Source organism: Mustelus asterias, chromosome 16 (assembly GCF_964213995.1).
Source record: "Mustelus asterias chromosome 16, sMusAst1.hap1.1, whole genome shotgun sequence".
In the NCBI taxonomy this organism is placed as follows: Eukaryota; Metazoa; Chordata; class Chondrichthyes; order Carcharhiniformes; family Triakidae; genus Mustelus; species Mustelus asterias.
In genome coordinates, this window is record NC_135816.1 from 12,977,466 (window position 1) to 12,999,512 (window position 22,047).

General features: G+C 47.2%; 1 protein-coding gene and 1 long non-coding RNA gene across 2 annotated transcripts in view; one reads left to right on the forward strand and one right to left on the reverse strand.

Annotated features, from left to right (window-relative positions):
- flt4 (fms related receptor tyrosine kinase 4) overlaps window positions 1-22,047 on the reverse strand; it is a 374,492-nt gene that overhangs the window by 60,020 nt on the left and 292,425 nt on the right. The window contains exons 5-10 of the mRNA XM_078231815.1: window positions 7,853-7,986; window positions 6,187-6,352; window positions 4,784-4,920; window positions 2,851-3,022; window positions 1,169-1,286; window positions 367-542 (exon numbers count right to left, since the gene is read on the reverse strand). Of these exons, the coding sequence (XP_078087941.1) occupies window positions 367-542; window positions 1,169-1,286; window positions 2,851-3,022; window positions 4,784-4,920; window positions 6,187-6,352; window positions 7,853-7,986 (903 nt within the window). The remainder of the gene's footprint in view (window positions 1-366; window positions 543-1,168; window positions 1,287-2,850; window positions 3,023-4,783; window positions 4,921-6,186; window positions 6,353-7,852; window positions 7,987-22,047) is intronic.
- On the forward strand, window positions 523-13,635 carry LOC144505670 (uncharacterized). The gene is made up of 3 exons (XR_013499834.1): window positions 523-640; window positions 7,761-7,901; window positions 12,739-13,635. It is a non-coding gene; the product is annotated as an uncharacterized LOC144505670 (long non-coding RNA).

Consider the following 22,047-nt stretch of genomic DNA (forward strand, 5'->3'; position numbering starts at 1 on the left):
GGAGGAAACTGGAATACCCGGAGGAAACCTATGCAGTCACGGGGAGAACATGCAAACTCCACACAGTCACCCAAGGCTGGAATGGAACCCACGTTCCTGGAGCCTAATACTAATGCTGGATGGGTACAATTTTGTCTTTTAAAAAGCATTTAGACAGTTACATGGTTAGGATGGGTATAGAGGGATATGGGCCAAACACGGACAATTGGGACTAGCTTAGTCGTTAAAAAAAAAGGCTGCATGGACAAGTTGGGCCGAAGGGCCTGTTTCCATGCTGTAAACCTCTATGACTCTACCCAAATGTAAAGTGATTGGGAACTATTCCGATGATGCCAGTTTTGGAAGGGAATTCCGATGGTGTCTTACCATTGACTATGAGCTCCAGTTGGAGATGTTCCTCTAGTTTGGCTTTGCTGTTCCGGAGCACGATGGTGTAATTTCCTGCGTCCTGCACTCCCACCTCCGCAATCACCAAACCCAACGGAGAGACTTTCACCTTGTTGAACGTTGGACTTTTGCTGATAAACCTTTCATTTTTGAACCTGAAACAAAACATACGTTTGGTGGCTCCTGGCAACACTCAACACTGAGCGGCAGAGGGAGAGAAAGAGGAAGAGGGGGATTGAGATAAACGGAGGGGGTGAGTGAGAAAGATGGAGAAGGGAGGGAGACTAGAAGAGGGGAATTGAGATGGAGAGGGAGTGAGTGGGAGGGGTGGAGGAGGGAGGGAGAGAGAAGGCCATGGAGAGAGGGAAAGAGAAAGGAGGAGGGATGGAGAGGGGCAGAGCAGATGAGTGAATAAAGGAGGCATTGAGATGGAGAGAAGAGGATGAAGAAGAGGGGAGAATAGAGGTGGGGGAGAGAGAGAGTGAAGAGGGAGGAGGTCAGGAAGGGAAAATGGATGAGGATGTGAAGGAGGAAGGGGAAAAGAGGGTAGAGAGATGGGAGATGTGGAGAACAGGAGGAGGAGGACAGAGTTAAGGAGGGATAGAGGAGACGGGGAGGGGAGAAGAGCAAAATAAACATGAATTAGGAAGTGATATTTATGACGGGATTTATTTGGAATGCGGAATGTGCTTATTAAGGAATAAACAGAAATATTCAGCTGATGACATTGTAAAGGTTTTCTCCATTCACACTGCAATCTGTACGCTCAGATTATCCTCACCATTTGATCTCAGGCTGGGGGTAAGCTCGGATCCTCACAGGAAGCCTCACATTTTTCTGTCCCACTATCGCCTCGATGACCGAACTCTTCTCGTAATCCACACGGATAAAGGGCTTTTCTGGATAAAGTGAGGATCGAAGACAAATCAAGAAAAGAATGTTGCAAAAAACATTAGCAGCAGCTTAATCTGGGACTGAGTGCTGCCCAATCCTAGTTTGTGATTAAATTTACAAACTGTGGGGGCAATTTTCCCAGCCCAGTAGTGCAATGGGCTGGGAGACATCAGCGGGGGGGCGTTTTACGGCCTTCCCCCATGGTCTCCGGGAGTCTCTGTGACCAAGATTTTCAGCATTAACAGCTCCGCACCGGAAATTGGCATGGAGCTGATTACAATATGGAAATCTTCATTTGCATCCGACTAAATTCAGAATGTTTTATCAAAATGAGCTTTATTCATAATGCATTTTAAGCATAACTCTAACAAAATGAAGCAAAATGAACATAAATGAGGTGTTCTATAAACAGACATTCTTTCTTTTATCAGGGTGAATGTTCACTTCTTTGTGTTGTCCAGTTGACCAGAGGTATGTTGGACATCAGGGGCGGGACTCTCCGGCCTCCCAGCCACGTGCATCTCATCTTCTGGTCCCAACGCTTTCAGCGAGATTTCACTTTTAACAGTTGAACACTCTTTAAACATGAAAAGAAACAACTCCAACTTTTAACTTATCACTATTTCAGTTCCAAATAAGCAACAGTCTTGCCATAGACTTAAACCCACTTTAAATACTGTTGGCAAACCCGGGCATACTTGCTTTAAATTGCTTTAAATCTTGAAGCCTTGAGAGAGGTTTTGATTTTCAGAGCAACCTGCAGACTTGTGTCTTCAAACAGCCCCAGCCAGAAACTAACCACAAAGCTGTTTTTCTCTCTCTTACAAAATCTGCTCCTCCCATCAATCTCGTGATCATATGACCTTGTATACCTACACTCAACGTTTAGTACTTTAATCAAAAAATCCTCTCTATTTATAAACAAGAGTGCATTAGCCTTTTGCTAAATAAATACTACATTGCTAAACGGAGTAATTATTCTGCTTTCTCAGCATCTGAGCTGCATTCCCTCCAGACATATTGACTGCCGGTAGAAATAAAAATGGAACCTTAAAATATTCTTCAGAAACATGAAATATATCATGATGTGGAAATGCCGGCCTTGGACTGGGGTGGGTACGGTAAGAAGTCTCACAACATCAGGTTAAAGTCCAACAGGTTTATTTGGAATCATAAGCTTTTGGAGTGCTGCTCCTTCATCACTCACCTGATGAAGGAGTAGCGCCCCGAAAGCTCGTGATTCCAATTAAGCCTGTTGGACTTTAACCTGGTGTTGTGAGACTTCTTACCATGAAATATATCAATCGCACAATATCATCACAATATCCTGACTCAAGTGAGCAAACATCCTGGGAAGTGCTGCGTTGCTGTGAAACGAGTTGGGACTTCCCAAGGTTCAGAAAGTTGCTGTTTAAACTCAATTGTGCATTTCGAGCAGAATGACATCCCCTTCTCTCCCGGTGATGACGTGCTCTCCCTTGTATACAAAGAGGGTCAAACATTACCCTGGACCACATTGGGGAACATTGAGGTATCCACTCAACCACTGGGGAAGTTGTATGTCCTTACCATGCACAATGACCTCTGCCTTTCCTTCCTTGATGTTGAAGCCATTATTGGCCTTGCAAATGTAGGCGCCCTGATCTGCCTCCGTCATGTTGTTAATGACCAAGGTGCTGCTTAGCTCTAACCCTTCGTTCAACTCACGTTTTTGCGAGGAAATCATCACTGGTCGATCAGCCTGGGTCGGGCGAAAAAAAACAAAACAGTGTTCATTAACTCACACATAGGTCAAAACGTCCAGGAACAAGACGGTGACACTAATCAGCATTTAATGCATTGAAATATTCACAGGAACAGGAGGAGGCCATTCAGCCCCTTGAGCCTATTGCCCCTTTTTGACCTTGGCTGATCTGTACCTTAACTTTAGCCAGCTGTCTTGGTCCTGTAGCCCTTAATACCCCAACCTGACAGAAATCTACCAATCTCCCTTATGAGATTTGTGACGTAGACTTCCTCATTTCACTCCTTTATTGCCTGACACTCAATTTAAGGTCCATTCTGCCCCTACCAGAGGAAGTAGTTTCTCTCTTATCTATCCAATTTTCACCAAAAGATGCCCCTTATTTTTCCAATCAAATCTCTTCATCATCTTACACACCTCAATTAGATTACCATTTAAACCTCATATACAAAGGAGTACAGGGCAAATCTATACAAGCAGTCCTCATAATTTTCCCTTCAGTATTGGTATTAATGAGACTTGCCCAGTCTGCAGTGCACTGTATCAGAGCAAAGTCTCGATTAAATACCATCAATCACCAGTTAGGTTCCAGCTGTACCCTGGACTCAGCACTTGGGCAGGTGGTGGAGAAAAAATAAAATAAAATAAAGCTCAGAAGGGGAGTCTTACATAGAATCCATAGAAGACACGGACATAGAATCCTTACAGTGCAGAAGGAGGCCATTTGGCCCATCCCACTCAGACTCTATCCCCTTGACCCCCATGTAAATCCTCATCGAATTTACAAATGTAAAACTTGAACCCTGCTTCTAGCTCCACAGATGCTGTCAGATCTGCTGAGATTTTCCAGCGTTTTCTGTAGTGATTTTAGATTGCCAGCAGTGTTTTCCTTTTATAATAGAATCCTGGAGCCTGAATGAGGGCCAGTGAATGTCTGTGGTTCATCACTGAGCCACTACTTCACCACACTTGCCAATGTAAACAGTGTCACCGTGATACTGAGATGCTAATAAACACCTCAATATATCTGAAATTAGTGGAATCTTTAAAATGGTAGAGAGGACAAAGTTATTAACCCCACTTTGTTGCGATGCAGCAAACTGACTGAATCGCTCTTAACAGCTGGCACCTTCACTGCATTATAAGCAACACCCTTGCAATTGACTTCAGTAGGACGGCACGGCGGCAGAGTGGTTAGCACTGCTGCCTCACAGCGCCAGGGACCCTGGTTTAGTTCCGGCCTTGGGTGACTGTCTGTGTGGAGTTTGCACGTTCTCCCCGTGTCTGCGTGGGTTTCCTCCGGGTGCTCCGGCTTCCTCCCACAGTCCAAAGATGTGCAGGTTAGGTGGATTTTTCCATGATAAATTGCCCCTTAGCGTCCCAAGACCTGTAGGTTAGCAGCATTAGCAGGGTAAATATGTGGGGTTACGGGAAAAAAGGCCTGGGTGGGAAGCTCTATGGGAGAGTCGGTGTAGGCTTGATGGGCCGAATGGCCTCCTTCTGCACTGTAGGGATTCCATGATTCTAAATGACGAATGGTCAGTTACCTTTGCCTGATGGAGCGTCTGTGCGTGACGCGCCTGAACACTGTACGTGCTGGGTACAGGATCTCACTCAGTCTCTCTCCTGGCGAGTTATTCCATATTGCCTTCTCAGGGGGTTTTAAGGTACGGGCAACAAATGCTGGCCTTGCCACCTCCCATGAACGAATGAAAGATTACACAAACTGATTACAAAACCGGAAACTTGCCACCTTACCCTTTTTCCAGGGTATTCCCACTGAAAGTCAATGACCACGTTGAATTCCGCCTCGATGGTGCAGTTTAGAACCAGCCTCTCCCCAACCACCAGCTCGGGGCGAGCGGGTTTCAGTGTGAACTTGTATATCACTTGTCCTTTAGGCAAGACACAGAAACAATGGCGGACAGTGTGGTTAAACAGTATTTTGGTCAAAAAGTCACAACTTTAACATCCCCCCAAAAATTGTTCTTTCCCCCTCATAGTCAAAGGCTAGAAATTTGACTCATGCATATTAACTTCCTTTTATTTAGGAATATGTGAAAAGGAAGAGGCCATTCAGCCCCTTGTGCCTGTTCTGCGATTCAATTAGTTCATGGGTGAGTTATATCTTAACTTTAATTAATCAGCCTGGTCTTATAACCCTGAATAATATTGCCAAACAAAAGCTTATCAATCCCAGAGAAAAAGGTCACATTGGTGTTTATGCTTCTCACTTGTCTCCTTCCTCTAACCCACCAGTACACCTTTCTACTCCTTCTCCCCTCATTCGCTAGGTTTTCCTTAAAGTATCTCTACTATTCAGCCCTATGTTAGTGAGTTCCATATTCTCAACCACTCTCCGGATAAAGAAGTTTCTCCTGAATCCTACCCCTTAGGTCTCCTCGGCAGGCGGAAGCATCGGGCAGGATTTTCTGGCCCCTTCGTAGAATATCATAGAATCCCTAGTGCAGAAGGAGGCCATTTGGCCCATTGAACCTGCACTGGCAACAATTCTCCCCCAAGGCCCTATCCCTGCAATCCCACGTATTTACCTTTCTAATCCCCATGATACTAAGGGGCAATTTAGCACAGCCAATCCACCTAACCCGCACATCTTTGGACTACGGGAGGAAACCCACGCAGACATGGGGAGAATGTGCAAACTCCACACAGAGAGTGACCCAAGCTGGGAATCGAACCTGGGCCCCTGGCGCTGTGAGGCAGCAGTGCTAACCACTGTGCCACCATGCCGCCCCTGGGTGGTAGAAAATCCTGTCTGTCTTTTTACATCTGCCATCTTTATATAATCTTAAAGACCTCTATGATGCTAACTCACGGTCTTCCTTGACCTTGAGAATTGAGCTCTAGCGCCCATAGGTACACCCTTTCTGATCTGGCATTGTTCGAGTACATCATTTGTGCACCTTTTCCAGTGCCTCTACATCAGTTCTTTTTTAATATGGAGTCAAGAACTGTCCAGGGTGGAACCGAGTGTGGTTTAGCCAAGGTTTGATCCAAGTTTAACATAACTTTCTTGCTTTTCAATTCGATTGCTTTAGAAATGAATCCCAGTGTTTAGACTGTGAGGATTTACTGGCTCTATGCATTAGATTTCACAACTTCAACCCCAGAGAGAAATGGACAGGAAATATGAATCTTACCTGTAACCTGGATGAAGTAGGGTGCTGTACCAAAGGATTTGCCACCAATGACAGTCTCACAGGTAACGTACAGCAGGTTTTCCAGTATGTGGCGAAGGATAACCATCCCCTCCTTATTATTCCATATAACATTTTTTCCATCTGGGGAAATTGTCTTTGTAAAACCCTAGCAAATCATGTCCAAAGGAAAATGGATTAGATGATTGAAGCAGGAATGGCGAAGCAAGCTTGAGGGGTCAAATGGGCTACTCTGTTCCTATTTCTTGTGCTTGATCATCTGGCCCCAGGTGCCCAAGTGCAAATTGGGCTCTTCCCAACACCTTCCCTCCCCTTGGGCCAAAGGCACTTTCTCTACTCCTGGGCTTGCAGTACCTTCTCTCTCCCACCTTGGTCCCTTTAGTAAGACCATAAGACACAGGAGCAGAATTAGGCCACTTGGCCCATCGAGTCTGCTCCACCATTCAATCATGGCTGATATTTTTCTCATTCCCATTCTCCTGCCTTTTCCCCATAACCATATTAATCAAGAACCTATCTATCTCTGTCTTAAAGACACTCAATGACCTGGCCTCCACAGCTTTCTGCGGCAAAGAGTTCCACAGATTCACCACTCTCTGGCTGAAGAAATTCCTCCTCATCTCTGTTTTAAAGGATCGTCCCTTCAGCCTGAGGCTGTGCCCTCTGTTTTTAGTTTTTCCTACTACTGGAAATATCCTCTCCCCGTCCACTCTATCCAGGACTCGCTGTTTCCTGTAAGTTTCAATAAGATCCCCCCTCATCCTTCTAAACTCCAACGAGTACAGACCCAGAGTCCTCAACCATTCCTCATATGACAAGCTCTTCATTCCAGCAGTACCCTGCTCTCCCTAGCAAACGTACCACCTCCAGTGTTTGCTGTTCATTCAAGTCTGAGTAGCAACTCTTAATCTCCAGTCTCTGATTTCAGTCTTGTAGCCACTTTTTGACCCATCCTGCTACCTGTGCCCTGACTGTATGTGCTCTAACTTTAGTCATGGACTCTACAGTTCCGTACCTTATTGATGATTGTTTGGAAGTCCAGATATTTCAGATCAACTGCAATCTATTTTTTCTGTAGCTACGTCCAAGTCTGTGCTGACTGCTCTAGATCATAGATGACAGATCATAGAATCTTACAGTGCAGAAGGAGGCCATTTGGCCCATCGAGTCTGCACCGACAATAATCCCACCCAGGCCCTATCCCCATAACCCCATGCATTTACCTTAGCTAATTCCCTTGACACTAAGCGGCAATTTAGCACGGCCAATCCACCTAACCTGCACATCTTTGGACTGTGGGAGGAAACCGGAGCACCCGGGGGAAACCCACGCAGACACGGGGAGAATGTGCAAACTCCACACAGACAGTGACCCGAGGCCGGAATTGAACCCGGGTCCCTGGCGCTGTGAGACAGCAATGCTAACCACTGTGCCACCGTGCCGCCAATGGTTGAATAAAGAGTCTAATCTCTTTCTTACAATGTAATATGTTACATCGGTATCAAATTGTTGTCTCCAATATGTTCCCAGAAAATGCCTTTTGGTGTTTTCACCAGGTTAAAGGCGCTATGCAAATGCAATTTGCTATTGGATGAAAATTGGACAGAAAGAGCTCCTGTTGTAAACGCATGCCAGTGAAGAGACTCACCAATCGCAGAGTGACATTGAGATACGGAATGGAGACCAGACAAGGCACGGTAACTGTCGGACTGCTCACAATCAATAACGGCGCAGCTTGGGTTTTATTATTGGGTGAAGCATTGAAAAATGGGTTCTGAAAATCTGAAAATAAAGAAGAAGCAATGACATTTTACACAAGATAACAGACCGAGGAGCTGCTTTAACTCCTGCTCCTCCACCCCACCCCGCTGCAAACTCTGCCTTTGGCGTATGATCACAACACTTGCTGCACCTTTCCAGATGTGTCGAGTGGAAAATGTCACCGGAAGGGCATCTCAATCTGCCCTGGGATCGGGGCAGTCACGTCGCAGGCTGAGGGCACCGAGCTATCGCCACCTGCCTAACCCAGGAAATCACCAATTAGGCCTCTCCAGTTGTTGCCAGCTGTGCCACCTGTGAGCCTGCCGATCACACGACTGAGCTCAACCTCCAGTAACAGTGCAATCAGAGACCCATGTATTGCTGAACTATCACCTCTGGATCTCAGCATTATATCAACCCTGGCCTGTTGTCCACTCCTCATTGCCTTCATTACCACATCGGCCACTGTCTAGGCCCAAGACTCTAATACTCTCCACCTATCTTTCCTCCTTTTAGACGGTCCTCAAAACCTTTGACCAACTTATCCTCCACCTTTGGCTGGGTGTCAATTTTTATCTGGTTACACTTTCATGGAGTGCCTTAGAACATTTTGCTATGTTAAGGGTGCTATATAACAGTGGCACAGTGGTTAACACTGCAGCCTCACAGTGCCAGGGACCCAGGTTCAATTCTGGCCTTGGGTGACTGTCTGTGTGGAGTTTGCACTTTCTCCCTGTGTCTGCGTGGGTTTCCTCCCACAGTCCAAAGATGTGCAGGTTAGGTGCATTGGCCATGTTAAATTGTCCCTTAGTGTCCCAAGATGTGTAAAATAGGTGACTTAGCCTTTTTAAGTGTGTGGGGTTACAGGGATAGGGCAGAATAGGAAGTGGGCCTGGGTAAGCTACTGGGTATAGACCCAATGGGCCGAATGTCCTCTTCTGCATTGTAGGGATTCTATGATTCTATATAAATGCAACTTGTTGTTGCATTTCAACTGACTTTGAACGTCAAACCCCAAAGGTAGGGGAGTCTAAAACTAGAGGGTGTAGGTTTAAGGTGAGATGGGAGAGATACAAAAGGGTCCAGAGGGGCAATTTGTTCACACAGAGGGTGGTGAGCGTCTGGAACAAGCTGCCAGAGGTAGTAGTAGAGACGGGTACAATTTTGTCTTTTAAAAAGCGTTTAGACAGTTACATGGGTAAGATGGGTATAGAAGGATATTGGCCAAATGCGGGCATGGACAGGTTGGGCCGAAGGGCTTGTTTCCATGCTGTTACCCTCTATGACTCTATGACTCTAAACAATTGGACAGTGTTTCTTAACAGGGATAATGTTATTATCCAAACACTTTGTTCCTCTTATGCTCCGAGTACACCCTCTCACATTAGGTACAGCTTTGGTAGGCTTTGCTATCACACTGGGGCTAGTAATCAGAAAAAAAAAGCTGAGGGAGGTGAGGAGTCCCTTAGTTTGGAGAGGAGACTGAGAGAGGGGAGGAGTTCTGTACTCGGGAGGGGTGAGGAGGGCAGCAGTTCTCGGGGGGGGGACTTTGAGTGGAGAGGGGTAATGCAGTTCGGGTGGGGGGAGACTGAGACGACAGGAGTTCCTCAGTTTGGACGGATGGCTGAGGAAGGGGGAGTTTGCACAGTTCAGAGGTCCTGGGAAAGGTTGAGTTAGCGTGGGAGATGAAGTGAAGTATGTTGAAGGAAGAGGATTGTTCGTGCTTCTTTGAAAGAGTGTCCAACTAATCCCAGCCTTCCGTTCTTTCCCCATAGCCCTGTAATTCTTTTTCCTTCAAGTAATTATGCAATTCTTCTTGGAAGTTGCAACTGAATCTGCTTCAATGCCCTTTCAAGCGATGCGTTCCAGATCACAACTCACTGTGCAAATCCTTTTTCCTCATGTTGTCTCTCTTTTCTGCCAATTACCTTAAATCTGTGTCCTCTTTGTTACCGACCTTTGCAGTGTTGGAAACAGTTTCTCCTTATCCAAACCTTGATGATTTTGAATACTTCTATCAAATCTCCTTGTAACCTTTTGTGCTCTAAGGCAAATAATCCCAGCATCCCCTGCTTCTCCGCGTAACTGAGGTCCCTTATCGGTGGTCCAGTAAATATCCTCTGTACCCTCTCTCACATCCTTCCTAAAGTGTGATGCCCGGAATAATCTAACTGAGGCCTAAGTAGAGTTGGGCTTGGTTTTACACTCTCTCGCTGGCTGGATTGAAGGTGGAGGGATGTGTAAGATCCAGAGGGCGGCCTTCTTGCTGTCTGCCTATGCGGCCCCCAACCTTATCTGAAATTTACAGCGCTTCAGGGTGGCTGGTCTGTCCTTGGGCCTGTTGAGACCCTTAAATAGTGCATTAATGGCCACTCAAGGGCTTTATCTCGCACCATCGGTGTTTCACATGGCGGGAATGGGGTAAATCCAGCAGCTTTAGCCATCATGGCCCCTGAGAGGCACCGTCCCTGGTAACAGCCCCCCCCCCTCCACCTGAACCAGCCATCTTTAACCCTGCCTCCTGCCCCATGGCCTCTTAAACCCAGACCCCTAGTCAACACTCACACCCTTATCCCCCCGCAGCCCCAGACTTACCTGTCACTCCGAGTTCCCCAGCGCTGGGGACTGGTTGCAGTCCCAGCAGTAACTCTGGGTGCAGTCCCAGCAGTAACTCTGGGTGGCGCTGCTGGGACAACAGAGCTGAAACACAATCCGATTGGCTGAAAGCTCTCTAAGGCAGGACTTTGGTGAGAGGGGAGGAAATCTTAGCTCCAAGCTATTTATTTTGCTTCCAGTGTTAAATTGCTGCTGTTGGGCTACACCCCCCCTCCCCCCACCCCCCAATGCTTCAGCCAAGGGGGAGGGAAGAAAACACACAGCCTCAAAAGTCAAAGAACAAAGAACAAAGAAAATTACAGCACAGGAACAGGCCCTTCGGCCCTCCAAGCCTGCACCGACCATGCTGCCCGACTGAACTAAAACCCCCTACCCTTCCAGGGACCATATCCCTCTATTCCCATCCTATTCATGTATTTGTCAAGATGCCCCCTTAAAAGTCACTACCGTATCCGCTTCCACTACCTCCCCCGGCAACGAGTTCCAGGCACCTACCACCCCGTGTAAAAAATCTGCCTCATACATCTCCTTTAAACCTTGCCCTTCGCACCTTAAACCTGTGCCCCCTAGTAATTGACTTTTCCACCCTGGGAAAAAGCTTCTGACTATCCACTCTGCCCATGCCCCTCATAATCTCAGGTCACCCCTCAAACTCCGTCGTTCCAGTGAGAAAACATAGAATCCCTACAATGCAGAAGGAGGCCATTTGGCCCATCGAGTCTGCACCAACCACAATCCCACCCAGGTAAATATGTATTTACCCTCATGACACTAAGGGCAATTTAGCATGGCCAACCAACCTAACCAGCACATCTTTTGAGTGAGGGAGGAAACTGGAACACCCGGAGGAAACCCACACAGACACGGGGAGAAAGTGCAAGCTCCACACAGACAGTGACCCGAGGTGGGAATTGAACCCAGGTCCCTGGCGCTGTGAGGCAGTGGTGCTAACCACTGTGCCACCGTGCCACCCCAGGTCCTGCTCCATATGTTTTTTTAAATAACTTTCTCCATCTGTCCTGCCGCCTTCAAAGACTTTTGGATGTAACACTTTGGATGTTGGTAAAGCAACTAAGCAAACGGGACGAGTGACCAGTTGGGACATGTCCTGGTTCTTTTACTAGACTAAGAATCCAGGGTCTAGACAAATACAATCTCTCACATTATCTGGGCTATTAGTCCTGCAGACGCAAGTTCTAATCCAGCTATTGCAGTTTGAAAATTTGAATTCAAATCTGGAAATAAAAAACTTGGTCTTAGTTAAAGTGACCACAAAGTTGCTCGATTGTCGGAAAAACCCACCTGGTTCACTAGTGTCCTGTAGGGAAGGAAATCTGCCGTCCTTACCCTGGTCTGGTCTACACGTGACTCCAGACCCACAGCAATGTGGTTGACTCTCAACTACCCTCTGAAATGGCCGAGAAAACCACTAAGGTTGTGCCAAACGACCTTGATTGGTACAAAGACGGAAAATGGTGGAAAATCTCAGCAGGTCTTCCAGCATCCGTGGAGAGAGAATAGAGATAATGGGTGGGATTTTACGACCTCGCTCGGGCGAGGCTTGTAAAATCCCGCCCGAGGCCAACGGGGAATTCCGTTCTGCGAGCCTCCCCTGCCCCGGAATCGGAGGGGAGGTGGGGCAGGCGGTAAAATTCTGGCCAATATTTCGAGTCTGGATGACTTGGAGGACTCTGACGAAGGGTCATCCAGACTCGAAACGTTGGCTCGATTCTCTTTCCACAGATGCTGTCAGACCTGCTGAGATTTTCCAGCATTTTCTGTTTTTGTTTCGGATTCCAGCACCCGCAGTAACTTGCTTTCACCTTGACTGGTGGTATGGAAGGCAGCCAGCCGCCACGTTCTCAGGGTGACTAGGAATGGGCAATAAATGCCGGCCTTGCCAGCGACGCCTGCGTCCCCAGAATAAATCGTAAGACGGGAGTGCAACAAAGCCCATTCAGCAGAGGAGGGTTTGTGTGTTGTTCGGTACGAGGACAGTCAGCTGTTGGTGTCAAACTGCACTAAACAGCGCTACAGAAATCTGTTTTCTCAATGGCTTTAGGAAACATACAATAAAACCATTCTTGGAGTCGAGATTCAATTTCCCTCTATCAGCGGCTAATATCATTCTGTTTCCTTCTGCTTCTCTCTGCACAGGATCCGTGTTGCCGCTCGACTCTGCAGCTCTATAAACAAAGTGGGGAAAGGCGACATCCGGTCCAATCTCCCCAGGGGATCTGGACAAGGCCATGGCTTTGCTCTTTGTACAAACACACGGCTGTAACTTCCTGTTACTGAGTGCAATCGTGCCCGTGACTTCTGTTTTGATTATTCAGACTGCGCCCGGGTTTCAAAGGTTGGATAAAGGGCCTTCGACTTCACCTTGCTGCATCTATCGTCAGGCTGCTCGGTCCCTCTACGTGTCACTGGATCTGCCCACTTTCCTTGGCCGTACTTCAATCTGAGGTTGAGGTTTAAGCCCCCTCTGTCAGGAAATTGACACAGTTACCATCGCCTGATGAGTTTATTAATGAGCGTGAGTGAAGTGGGAAACAATTTCTGGCCTTGGTTTTTGTTTTCATTCTCATTCTTGTGTTCAAGACGGTCCTTGGTTTCTTTCCCTCTCCCTAACCCTGTAACCTCCTCCAGCCCTCCACACCCTCAAGGTGGCTATGTTCCTCCCAATTCCAGCCTTTCGTTCATTCCCGAAATTCATCACTCCACGCTGGCAACCCTCCGTCCTTCTGAAAGTGTGATCCCCAGACTGGGATGCAGCACTCTTACTGAGGGCTAACTAGTGATTTAAACCATCGTAACTTATTGTACTCGATGTCTCATTTAATAAAACAAAAATGTCACAAATGCTCTCCTGAAAACTCAATCAATTTGTCCTGCAAACATCAAAAACTTGTGAACGTACAGGTTTCCCTATTCCTTTAAAATCGTACCATTCAGTTTATATTGCCTCTCCTCATTATTCCTTCACACTTCTCTGCATTAAGTAGCATTTTACCGGTTATAGCACAGGCAAATGCAGCAGCCAACTGGCGAACAGCAAATAGAAAAATTGTTGGGGTCTGGTCTGGCTTTGTAACATACCTTGGGGGTTTGAATCCAGGATTGCTGACCTGAATCTCGCCTCTGGAACAGCATCCCCATTGCATTTGCTCCATCAGTGGTAGCCCTTGCCTTCAGCTGCCCAGGAGCCAGAATTCCCTCCCTAAAACACTCCACCTCTCTACCTCGCTCCCCCTCTTTAAGACACCAATCTGGCCAAGTTTTTGGTCATCTGTCTGAATATCTCCTTACGTAGCTCAGTGCCAGCCTTATATTGAATAGTGCCCTGAGATGTTTTGCAACTTTTTAAGACACTTACAATTCCAAGCTGCTGTTGTGATTGTCAGTCTAGTTTTTGGAGCGGTGTTGATTGAAAGTTGAACAGGCCTCATCTTCAGATTTGTATGTGTTTCTCAAATTGTGTTCCAAATCTTCTCCAAAATCACAGAATCACAGAATACTGCAGTGCAGAAGAGGCCCTTCAGCCCATTGAGTCTGCACCGACGCATGAAATGCCCTGACCTGCCCACCTAATCCCACTTGCCAGCACTTGGCCCAGAGCCTTGAATGTTATGGCATGCCAAGTACTTGTCCAGATACTTTTTAAAGAATGTGACGCATCCCGCCTCCACCACCCTCCCAGGCAGCGCATTCTAGACCCTCACCACCCTCTGGGTAAAAAAAGCTTTTCCTCAAATCCCCGCTAAACCTCCCACCCCTCACTTTTAACTTGTGTCCCCTCATAACTGACCCTTCAACTAAGGGGAACAGCTGCTCCCTATCCACCCTGCCCATGCCCCTCATAATCTTGAACACCTCAATCAGGTTGCCCCTCAGTCTTCTCTGCTCCAGAGAAAACAACCCAAGCCTACCCAACCTCTCTTTATAACTTAAATGCTCCATCCCAGGCAGCATCCTGGTGAGTCTCCTCTGCACCCACTCCAGTGCAATCACATCCTTCCTATAATGTGGCGATCAGAACTGCACACCGTACTCCAGCTGTGGCCTCACCCAAGTTCTATATAACTCCATCATGACCTCTCTGCTTTTGTAATCTACACCCCGATTGATAAAGGTGAGTGTTCCATATACCTTTTTCACCACCCTATTAACCTGCCTTTCTGCCTTCAGTGATCTATGGACAAACATGCCTCAATGTACTCAAAATAAACTCAAATTATGCAGGGAGGTGGGGGCGGGGGGCGGGGTGGGGGGGGGGGGGCGGTGTTCACGGAATTAAGCACGAGCAGCTCATCTTCTTCCTCCCGCCCTTTCGATATCCTCAACTCTTGGATTTATTTCCGTTTGTGTTTTGCTTTCTCTCCGTCTTGTCCAGCTACAGAACGGGAATGTGACCTCCCTGGAAGCTTTTGATGACTAAAACTACCCTTAGGCTGAGATTACAGAATCTAACCTTCAAAGCTCAGTGAGAGTCACAATGGAGTTTAATTTCCTCTGAAGATCCTAAAGGCCTGGTGCGAATCAAGGAATCACAGACACTCTGCGCTACCCTGATCGCTTGCAATATTCAGCAAGCCCGTAAGAATTTGAGTGAATTCCGATACCCGGCCTTTTTTCCCTGGCGAGGTAATTCCTGGGAACTTTGCCCTCATTCCTCGCAGATAGTCGGAGTCAGTTCTGGGAATAACTTTGATCTGGGAGCAGATTGGAAAGCGGAGCTCTGGCGGAAGAGCTGGGACTCTGGGACCAGCTTTCTTGGCTGTCTTCAGGCAAGCTGAGCGGAAATTGGATTGTGCAAGGAGCTGTCTGAGCAGCAGGCTGTCGAGCCCCCACCCCCCTCACCACACGGAGACAATGCGAGTGTTTGAATAACAAAGTGCAGTGAGGGGAGAGGCCATTTTTTTCCAACATCAGTTTGTGTGGCTTCCCGACCCCCTGCTGCTCAAACTGAAACTCGCCGATTCCTGAAGCTTTTGTTCAGGCCACGTGTTCGGGTTTGTTTAGTGACAGACCCATTTTCCAATCTGCATCTCTCGGAGGCGCCATCTCCTGCTTGGGGAAGAGGGGTGGGTGAGAGGGCGGTGGGGAGCATGGTGGGGTTTTGTGGGGAGGTGATTATCGCAGGTACTGAAAGCCCCTTCCATCACCAATATCCCATACAGTGGCCACCCCCTGTCAAGATGTGAGCGAAGACAGGCTCAGGAGAATCTCGAGGCAAGTCTGGTTCTGCAGCTCCTCACTCTCACACACTGAAACAGACTCACACATCTCTGGACACACATACACACTCTCACACACACTGAAACACTTTGGGGGCAACCTTACCGGCTCATCATGCCAGTCGATTGGTAAGGTCACAAGCGAGGTGAAAAAGGGGTTCGCCCCCGGTTTCTCACTTCCATGTTTTACCGGCCCTGGGTTGCCGGTGTGATTGCCTGGGAAGGGGGTGAGGCTGATTTCAATATTTAAATCAGTTTCTAAATGTTCATAGTGAGTCCGGGACACAATTGGCACCCTGGCACTGCATCACTGCCCACTGGGCATCAGGCAGTGCCAAGGGGTGGGCCTTGGCTCCTCCCTCTGCGACTGGATCCTGAACTTCCTAACTCACAGACCACAATCAGTAAGGATAGGCAACAACACCTCCTCCACGATCATCCTCAACACCGGTGCCCCACAAAGCTGTGTTCTCAGCCCCCTACGATACTCCTTATACACCTATGACCAAATTCCCCTCCAATTCGATTTTCATGTTTGCTGATGGCGCCATCGTAGTGGATCGGATCTCAAACAATGATGAGACAGAGTACAGGAATGAGATAGAGAATCTGGTGAACTGGTGCGGCAACAATAATCTCTCCTTCAATGTCAACAAAATGAAGGAGATTGTCATCGACTTCAGGAAGCGAAAAGGAGAGCATGTCCCTGTCTACATCAACAGGGACGAAGTAAAAAGGGTCAAGAGCTTCAAGTTTTTAGCTGTCCAGATCACCAACAACCTGTCCTGGTCCCCCCATGCCGACATTAAAGTTAAGAAAGCCCACCAACGCCTCTACTTTCTCAGAAGACTAAGGAAATTTGGCATGTCAGCTACGACTCTCACCAACTTTTACAGATGTACCATAGAAAGCATTCTTTCTGGTTGCAGCACAGCTTGGTATGGCTCCTGCTCTGCCCAAGACCGCACAAAACTCCAAAAGGTTGTGAATGTAGCCCAATCCATCACTCAAACCAGCCTCCCATCCATTGACTTTGTCTACACTTGCCGCTGCCTCAGCAAAGCAGCCAGCATAATTAAGGACCCCACGCACCCGGACATTCTCTCTTCCACCTTCTTCCGTCGGGAAAAAGATACAAAAGTCTGAGGTCACGTACCAACCGACTCAAGAACAGCTTCTTCCCTGCTGCCATCAGACATTTGAATGGACTTACCTTGCACGAAGTTGATCTTTCTCTACACCATAGCTATGATTATAACACTACATTCTGCACTCTTTTCTTTCCTTCTCTATGAATGGCATGCTTTGTCTGTATAGCGCACAAGAAACAATACTTTTCACTCTATGAGACAATAATAAATCAAATCAAATCAAATAAGGGGAGGGAGCGGAGCCATGATGGGGCATGGCTTGAGGAGTGGTGGAGAGCTGCGCACTCTGTAATCGGGGATCGGCTGGGGGTGGGGGTTGGTCTCGGGGAGATATCTGGGGGGAGGTGTAATCAGCCAGGGAGGTCAGAAATTGGGGCGGGGGGGGGCACAATATCCAGGGGGTGGGGGACTGACAGATCTCTCAGTATTCTGTCGCACTGAACACAAAGATCTGCGCATGCGTGATAGCGCCCTCTAGTGTGAGCAGCCGGCTTTCTGGAAAGATTAGCCTCCATCCACTCCCTTTACTGGCGTGAATCACACTTTGCCTCTTTCTTTGCACGAAGTACCATTAGATCGTGTCTGAAAGCTCGCTGAAAAAATGAGTGCGATTCTTTCCCATTTTCACGTTCATTCGGCACTTAGAATGTTTTTGGTAAGATTGCCCCTGCAACAATCTCTCAGGCTCACACAATGAATCACAAAGTCATGTGCGTGCAGACACAATTGCAAGCACAAGCAAAAACACAGACACAAATACATGCATAAAAACATGTGCACTCATGCGGAGGAACACGTACTAATAGTAAACACAAGCAAATGAAAGCACCACAGATAAACACACACGGAAACATGCCCTCATAGAAGCGCACTCATACAGAAACGCATGTACACAAATGTTCACACTCACATAGTAATGACACAGGGGGCTGGATTTTAGGGGGCCTACAACAAACCCCAGCTGATTGTTCTCAGCCCAGTAACGTGGGATAAATCCTAAAGTTAATTCCAACGCAAACTGCTTTGGCTAGGATTAATTCACTCACAGACACCAAGCTGGATGTTATGATCAGTGTTGCTCAGAACAGAATATTTATTTGAAGGTGTTACCATGCTTTCTTGAAAAGACTAGTAGCCGGGGTGAGGTTGAAAAAAGGGGTCGGCTGGGTGGTCCGTAGGTCCCTAAAAACCCTTCTTTTCGATACAAACTCACCAATGTACTGTAGAAAAAAATCAATAACTGTGCCTGCCACATCCGAGCTTCTACAAAGGTCGAGTCACGGTAACACAGTGGTTAGCACTGCTGCCTCACAGAGACAGAGACCCCGGTTCAATTCCTGGCTTGGGTCACTGTGTGGAATTTGCATGTTCTCCCTGTATCCTCCGGGTTTCCCCAGGTCCTCCTAAAGTCGTGCTGGTTCGGTGAATTGGCCGTGTTAAATTCTACCTCAGTGTACCTGAACAGGTGCTGGAGTGTGGCGACTGGGGGATTTTCACAGTAACTTCATTGCAGTGTTAATGTAAGCCTACTTGTGACACTAATAAATAAATTTAAATCCAGAGTTTCAGAATCAGAGGGTTAAAATGCAGCTGGAGGTGAAGTCCTTTTTGGATCTTTATTATTTAGCCATTTACTGATTGTCAGTCATTCAGGCTTAAAAATTAATAAACTAGTCACCAGTTCCATTTAGTGTTGCCAACTCAGGTTGGATCTATTCCTGGTGGCTTGATAACATGACCTCTCACTTCCAACCATCCCACCCGATCAAACACAACATTTTTCTCCCATCTTCAATGTTTAGATAACTAAAAAAGAAAAATAAATTTCTTTTAACACCCCTATTAATTTTCTCCCAGTTCATTCACAGCTGTGTCCTGGAGATTAATCTTTAATTCCTCGGGATTCCAGGGTAATGTAGGAGGTTTGTAACCCTACATGGTGAAGTTTGAGATGGATTTTACTCTTGTTTTTGTTTTGATCTCAGGCATTGTTGAAGTTGCTCCCACAGAGCTGTTGGTTTCCAGATTTTGAGTGAGCTACATACAGCAATGGCCAGTACTGTTCCAAGTTGGGATGGTGTGTAACTTCATAGAATCCATACAATGCAAGGGATAGGATCTAGGTGGGATTGTTGTCGCTGCAGACTCGATGGGCCAAATGGCCTCCTTCTGCATTGTAGGGTTTCTGTGATTTTATGATTCATAACCCCATGCATTTACCCTAACTGGTCCCCCTGACACTAAGGGGCAACTTAGCACGGCCAATCCACCTAACCTGCACATCTTTGGACTGTGGGAGGAAATCGGAGCATCCGGGGGAAACATGCGCAGAAACAGGGTGAATGTGCAAACTCCACACAGACTGTCACCCAAGCCAGGAATCAAACCCGGGTTCCTGGCGCTGTGAGGCAGCAGTGCTAATCACTGTGCCACCATGCCGTTCGAGGGGAACTTGCAGGTGGTGGTGTTCCCGTGTGTCTGCTGCCTTTTTCTTTCCAGATGAACTAAAGGAGCAGGATTAGGCCATATGGACGGTCAAGCCTGGTCCGCCCATTCAATAAGATCATTGCTGGTCTGGCTCATTCCACCAAAACTCTCTGGTATACCAGAGAGACCAAAAATTTGTCCAACCCAGCCTTAAATGTATTTAATGATGGAGCATCCACAGCCCTCTGGGGTACGGTGAATTCCAAAGATTCACAATCCTTTGAGTGAAGAAATTCCTCCTCATTTAAGCCTTATCCTGAGCACCCATGTGCTAGATTCCCCAGCCAGAGGAAACACTCCATAGAATCCCTACAGTGCAGAAGGAGGCCATTCGGCCCATCGAGTCTGCACCGATCACAATCCCACCCAAGTCCTATTCTCGGAACCCCATGCATTTACCCTAGCTAGCCCCCAAAACCGGGGTCATGTCCAATCAACCTAACGTGCACATCTTTGGAGTCTTCATGAATCTTGTCTGTTTCGATCAGGTCACCTCTCATTCTTCTAAACTCCAGAGAATATAGACCCAATTTACTCAGTGGGCGGAATTTTCCCCTCCTGCTCGTGATGGGAATGGTAGCAGGCAGGACATGGATCATGCAAAGGTCCATTGACCTCAGGCAGGATTTTCCGGACTTCGGGTGAGTGCCGGAGAATCCCACCCAGTCTCTCAACAAAGGACAACCGGCCCAGGGACAAATCTAGTGAGCCTTCACCATACTAGGAGGTAGATATAAGAACTTGGAAGGTGCTGTTGAAGAGGCCTTGGTGAGTTGCTGCAATGAGTCTTGTAGATGGTACGCACTGCAGAGAAGGTGTGCCAGATGTGGAGGAAGCGAATGTTAAAGGCAGTTAAAGGCATGCCGATCAGGAGGGCTGCTTTGCGTTGAATAATGTTAAAGCTCCTCAAGTGTTGTTGGAGCTGCAGCTACACCCATCCAGACAAGTGGAGAATATTCCAGCACACTCCTGACTTATGCCTTGTAGTTGTTGGAACAGTATTGGAAGGGCATCACCAGATAGAAAGAACTCGGTAATAAGAGAAAGGCCTGTATTTATTCACAACCTCAGTTAGTTCCAAAGCACCTTTTGGCCAATGGAGGACTTGTGAAGTGTATTAACTGCTGAGATGTAGGAAACACTATACCAGCTCCCACTAATGGTAATGAGGTAATGACCAGAAAGACTGTTTTTCGGTAATGTTGATTGAGGGATAAATTTTAGCCAGGGCGCCAGGGCAAAATCTCCCTATTCTTCTGAAAAATAGTGACCATGGGATCTATTACATCCACTTGACAAAGGATAAGATTAGTTTAGTTTCTTATTGGCAAAACGGAACCTCTGACAGTGCAGCATTCCCTAGTCCTGCTCCACAAAATACTACCCCTCTGAGAGTGCAGGGCCCCCTCAGTACTGCCCCTCCAACAGTGCAGTGCTCCATCAGTACTGCCCCCCTGACAGTGCACCACTTCCTCAGCAATGCTGCTCCGCCATTGCAGTGTTCCCTCTGTACTGACCCTCTAATGGTGCGACCCTCAGCTCTAACCCTCAGGCACTATAGTTCACCTGCAGTCCTGCCCCTCCAATAGCACAGCGCTCCCTTGATACTGTGCTCCAATAGCACAGTGCTCCCTCAATGCTGTTCCTCCAATAGCACCGTGCATCTTCAGTACTGTCCCTCCAATAGTGCAGCACACCTTCATATTACCCAGTGACAGCACAGCACTCCCTCAATTCTGTTCTTTTGACAGTGCAGTGTGGGAATACAGGGATAGGGAGGGGGAGTAAGCCTGGGTAGAGTGCTCTTTTGGAGGGTCAGCGCAGCTTCGATGGGCTGAATAGCCTTCTACTGCACTGTAGGGAATCTGTCGATTCCCTAATCACTGAATAATACAATATTCTACCTCCTTTCATGATCATTTATGGCTTCCTCACCTAAAGTTCACAATTAATTTAAACCATATTGGCCCAACCTGACCGACCTTTAGTCCTGGACCAACATCACAAAAAACATAGATTTAACTAGTTATTCTTCAGCTTCTTTTCTCCTCATCTTTGCTGAAGAACAACAGTTGTTACAAAGGCAGTCATTGTTCATGGAGCCCTGCGAGGTGTCTCTGAGAGCGATGCTAAGATGCTGATCAACACAAGTCACTTAGCTCTGGCCAAGCTTTTTTTTGATTAACCATTTTTGAAGCCATAAGCACACTGAGAATTTGTCACAAAATAAAATGCACACTGATTAAAGTTTATTTTATTAGAGTCACAAGTCAGCCACTGCAATGAAGTTACTGTGAAAACCCCCCAGTTGCCACACTCCGGTGCCTGTTCGGGTACACTGAGGGAGAATTTAGCACGGCCAATGCACCTAAGCAGCACGTCTTTCAGACTGTGGGAGGAAAGTGGAGCACCCGGAGGAAACCCACGCAGACACGGGGAGAACGTGCAAACTCCGCACAGACAGTGACCCAAAACGGGAATCGAAACCAGGTCCCTGGCGCTGTGAGGCAGCAGTGCTAACCACTGTGCCACTGTGCCACCAATATTTATATATATATAAAACCAAAAGAGAAAATGCTGGAAAATCTCAG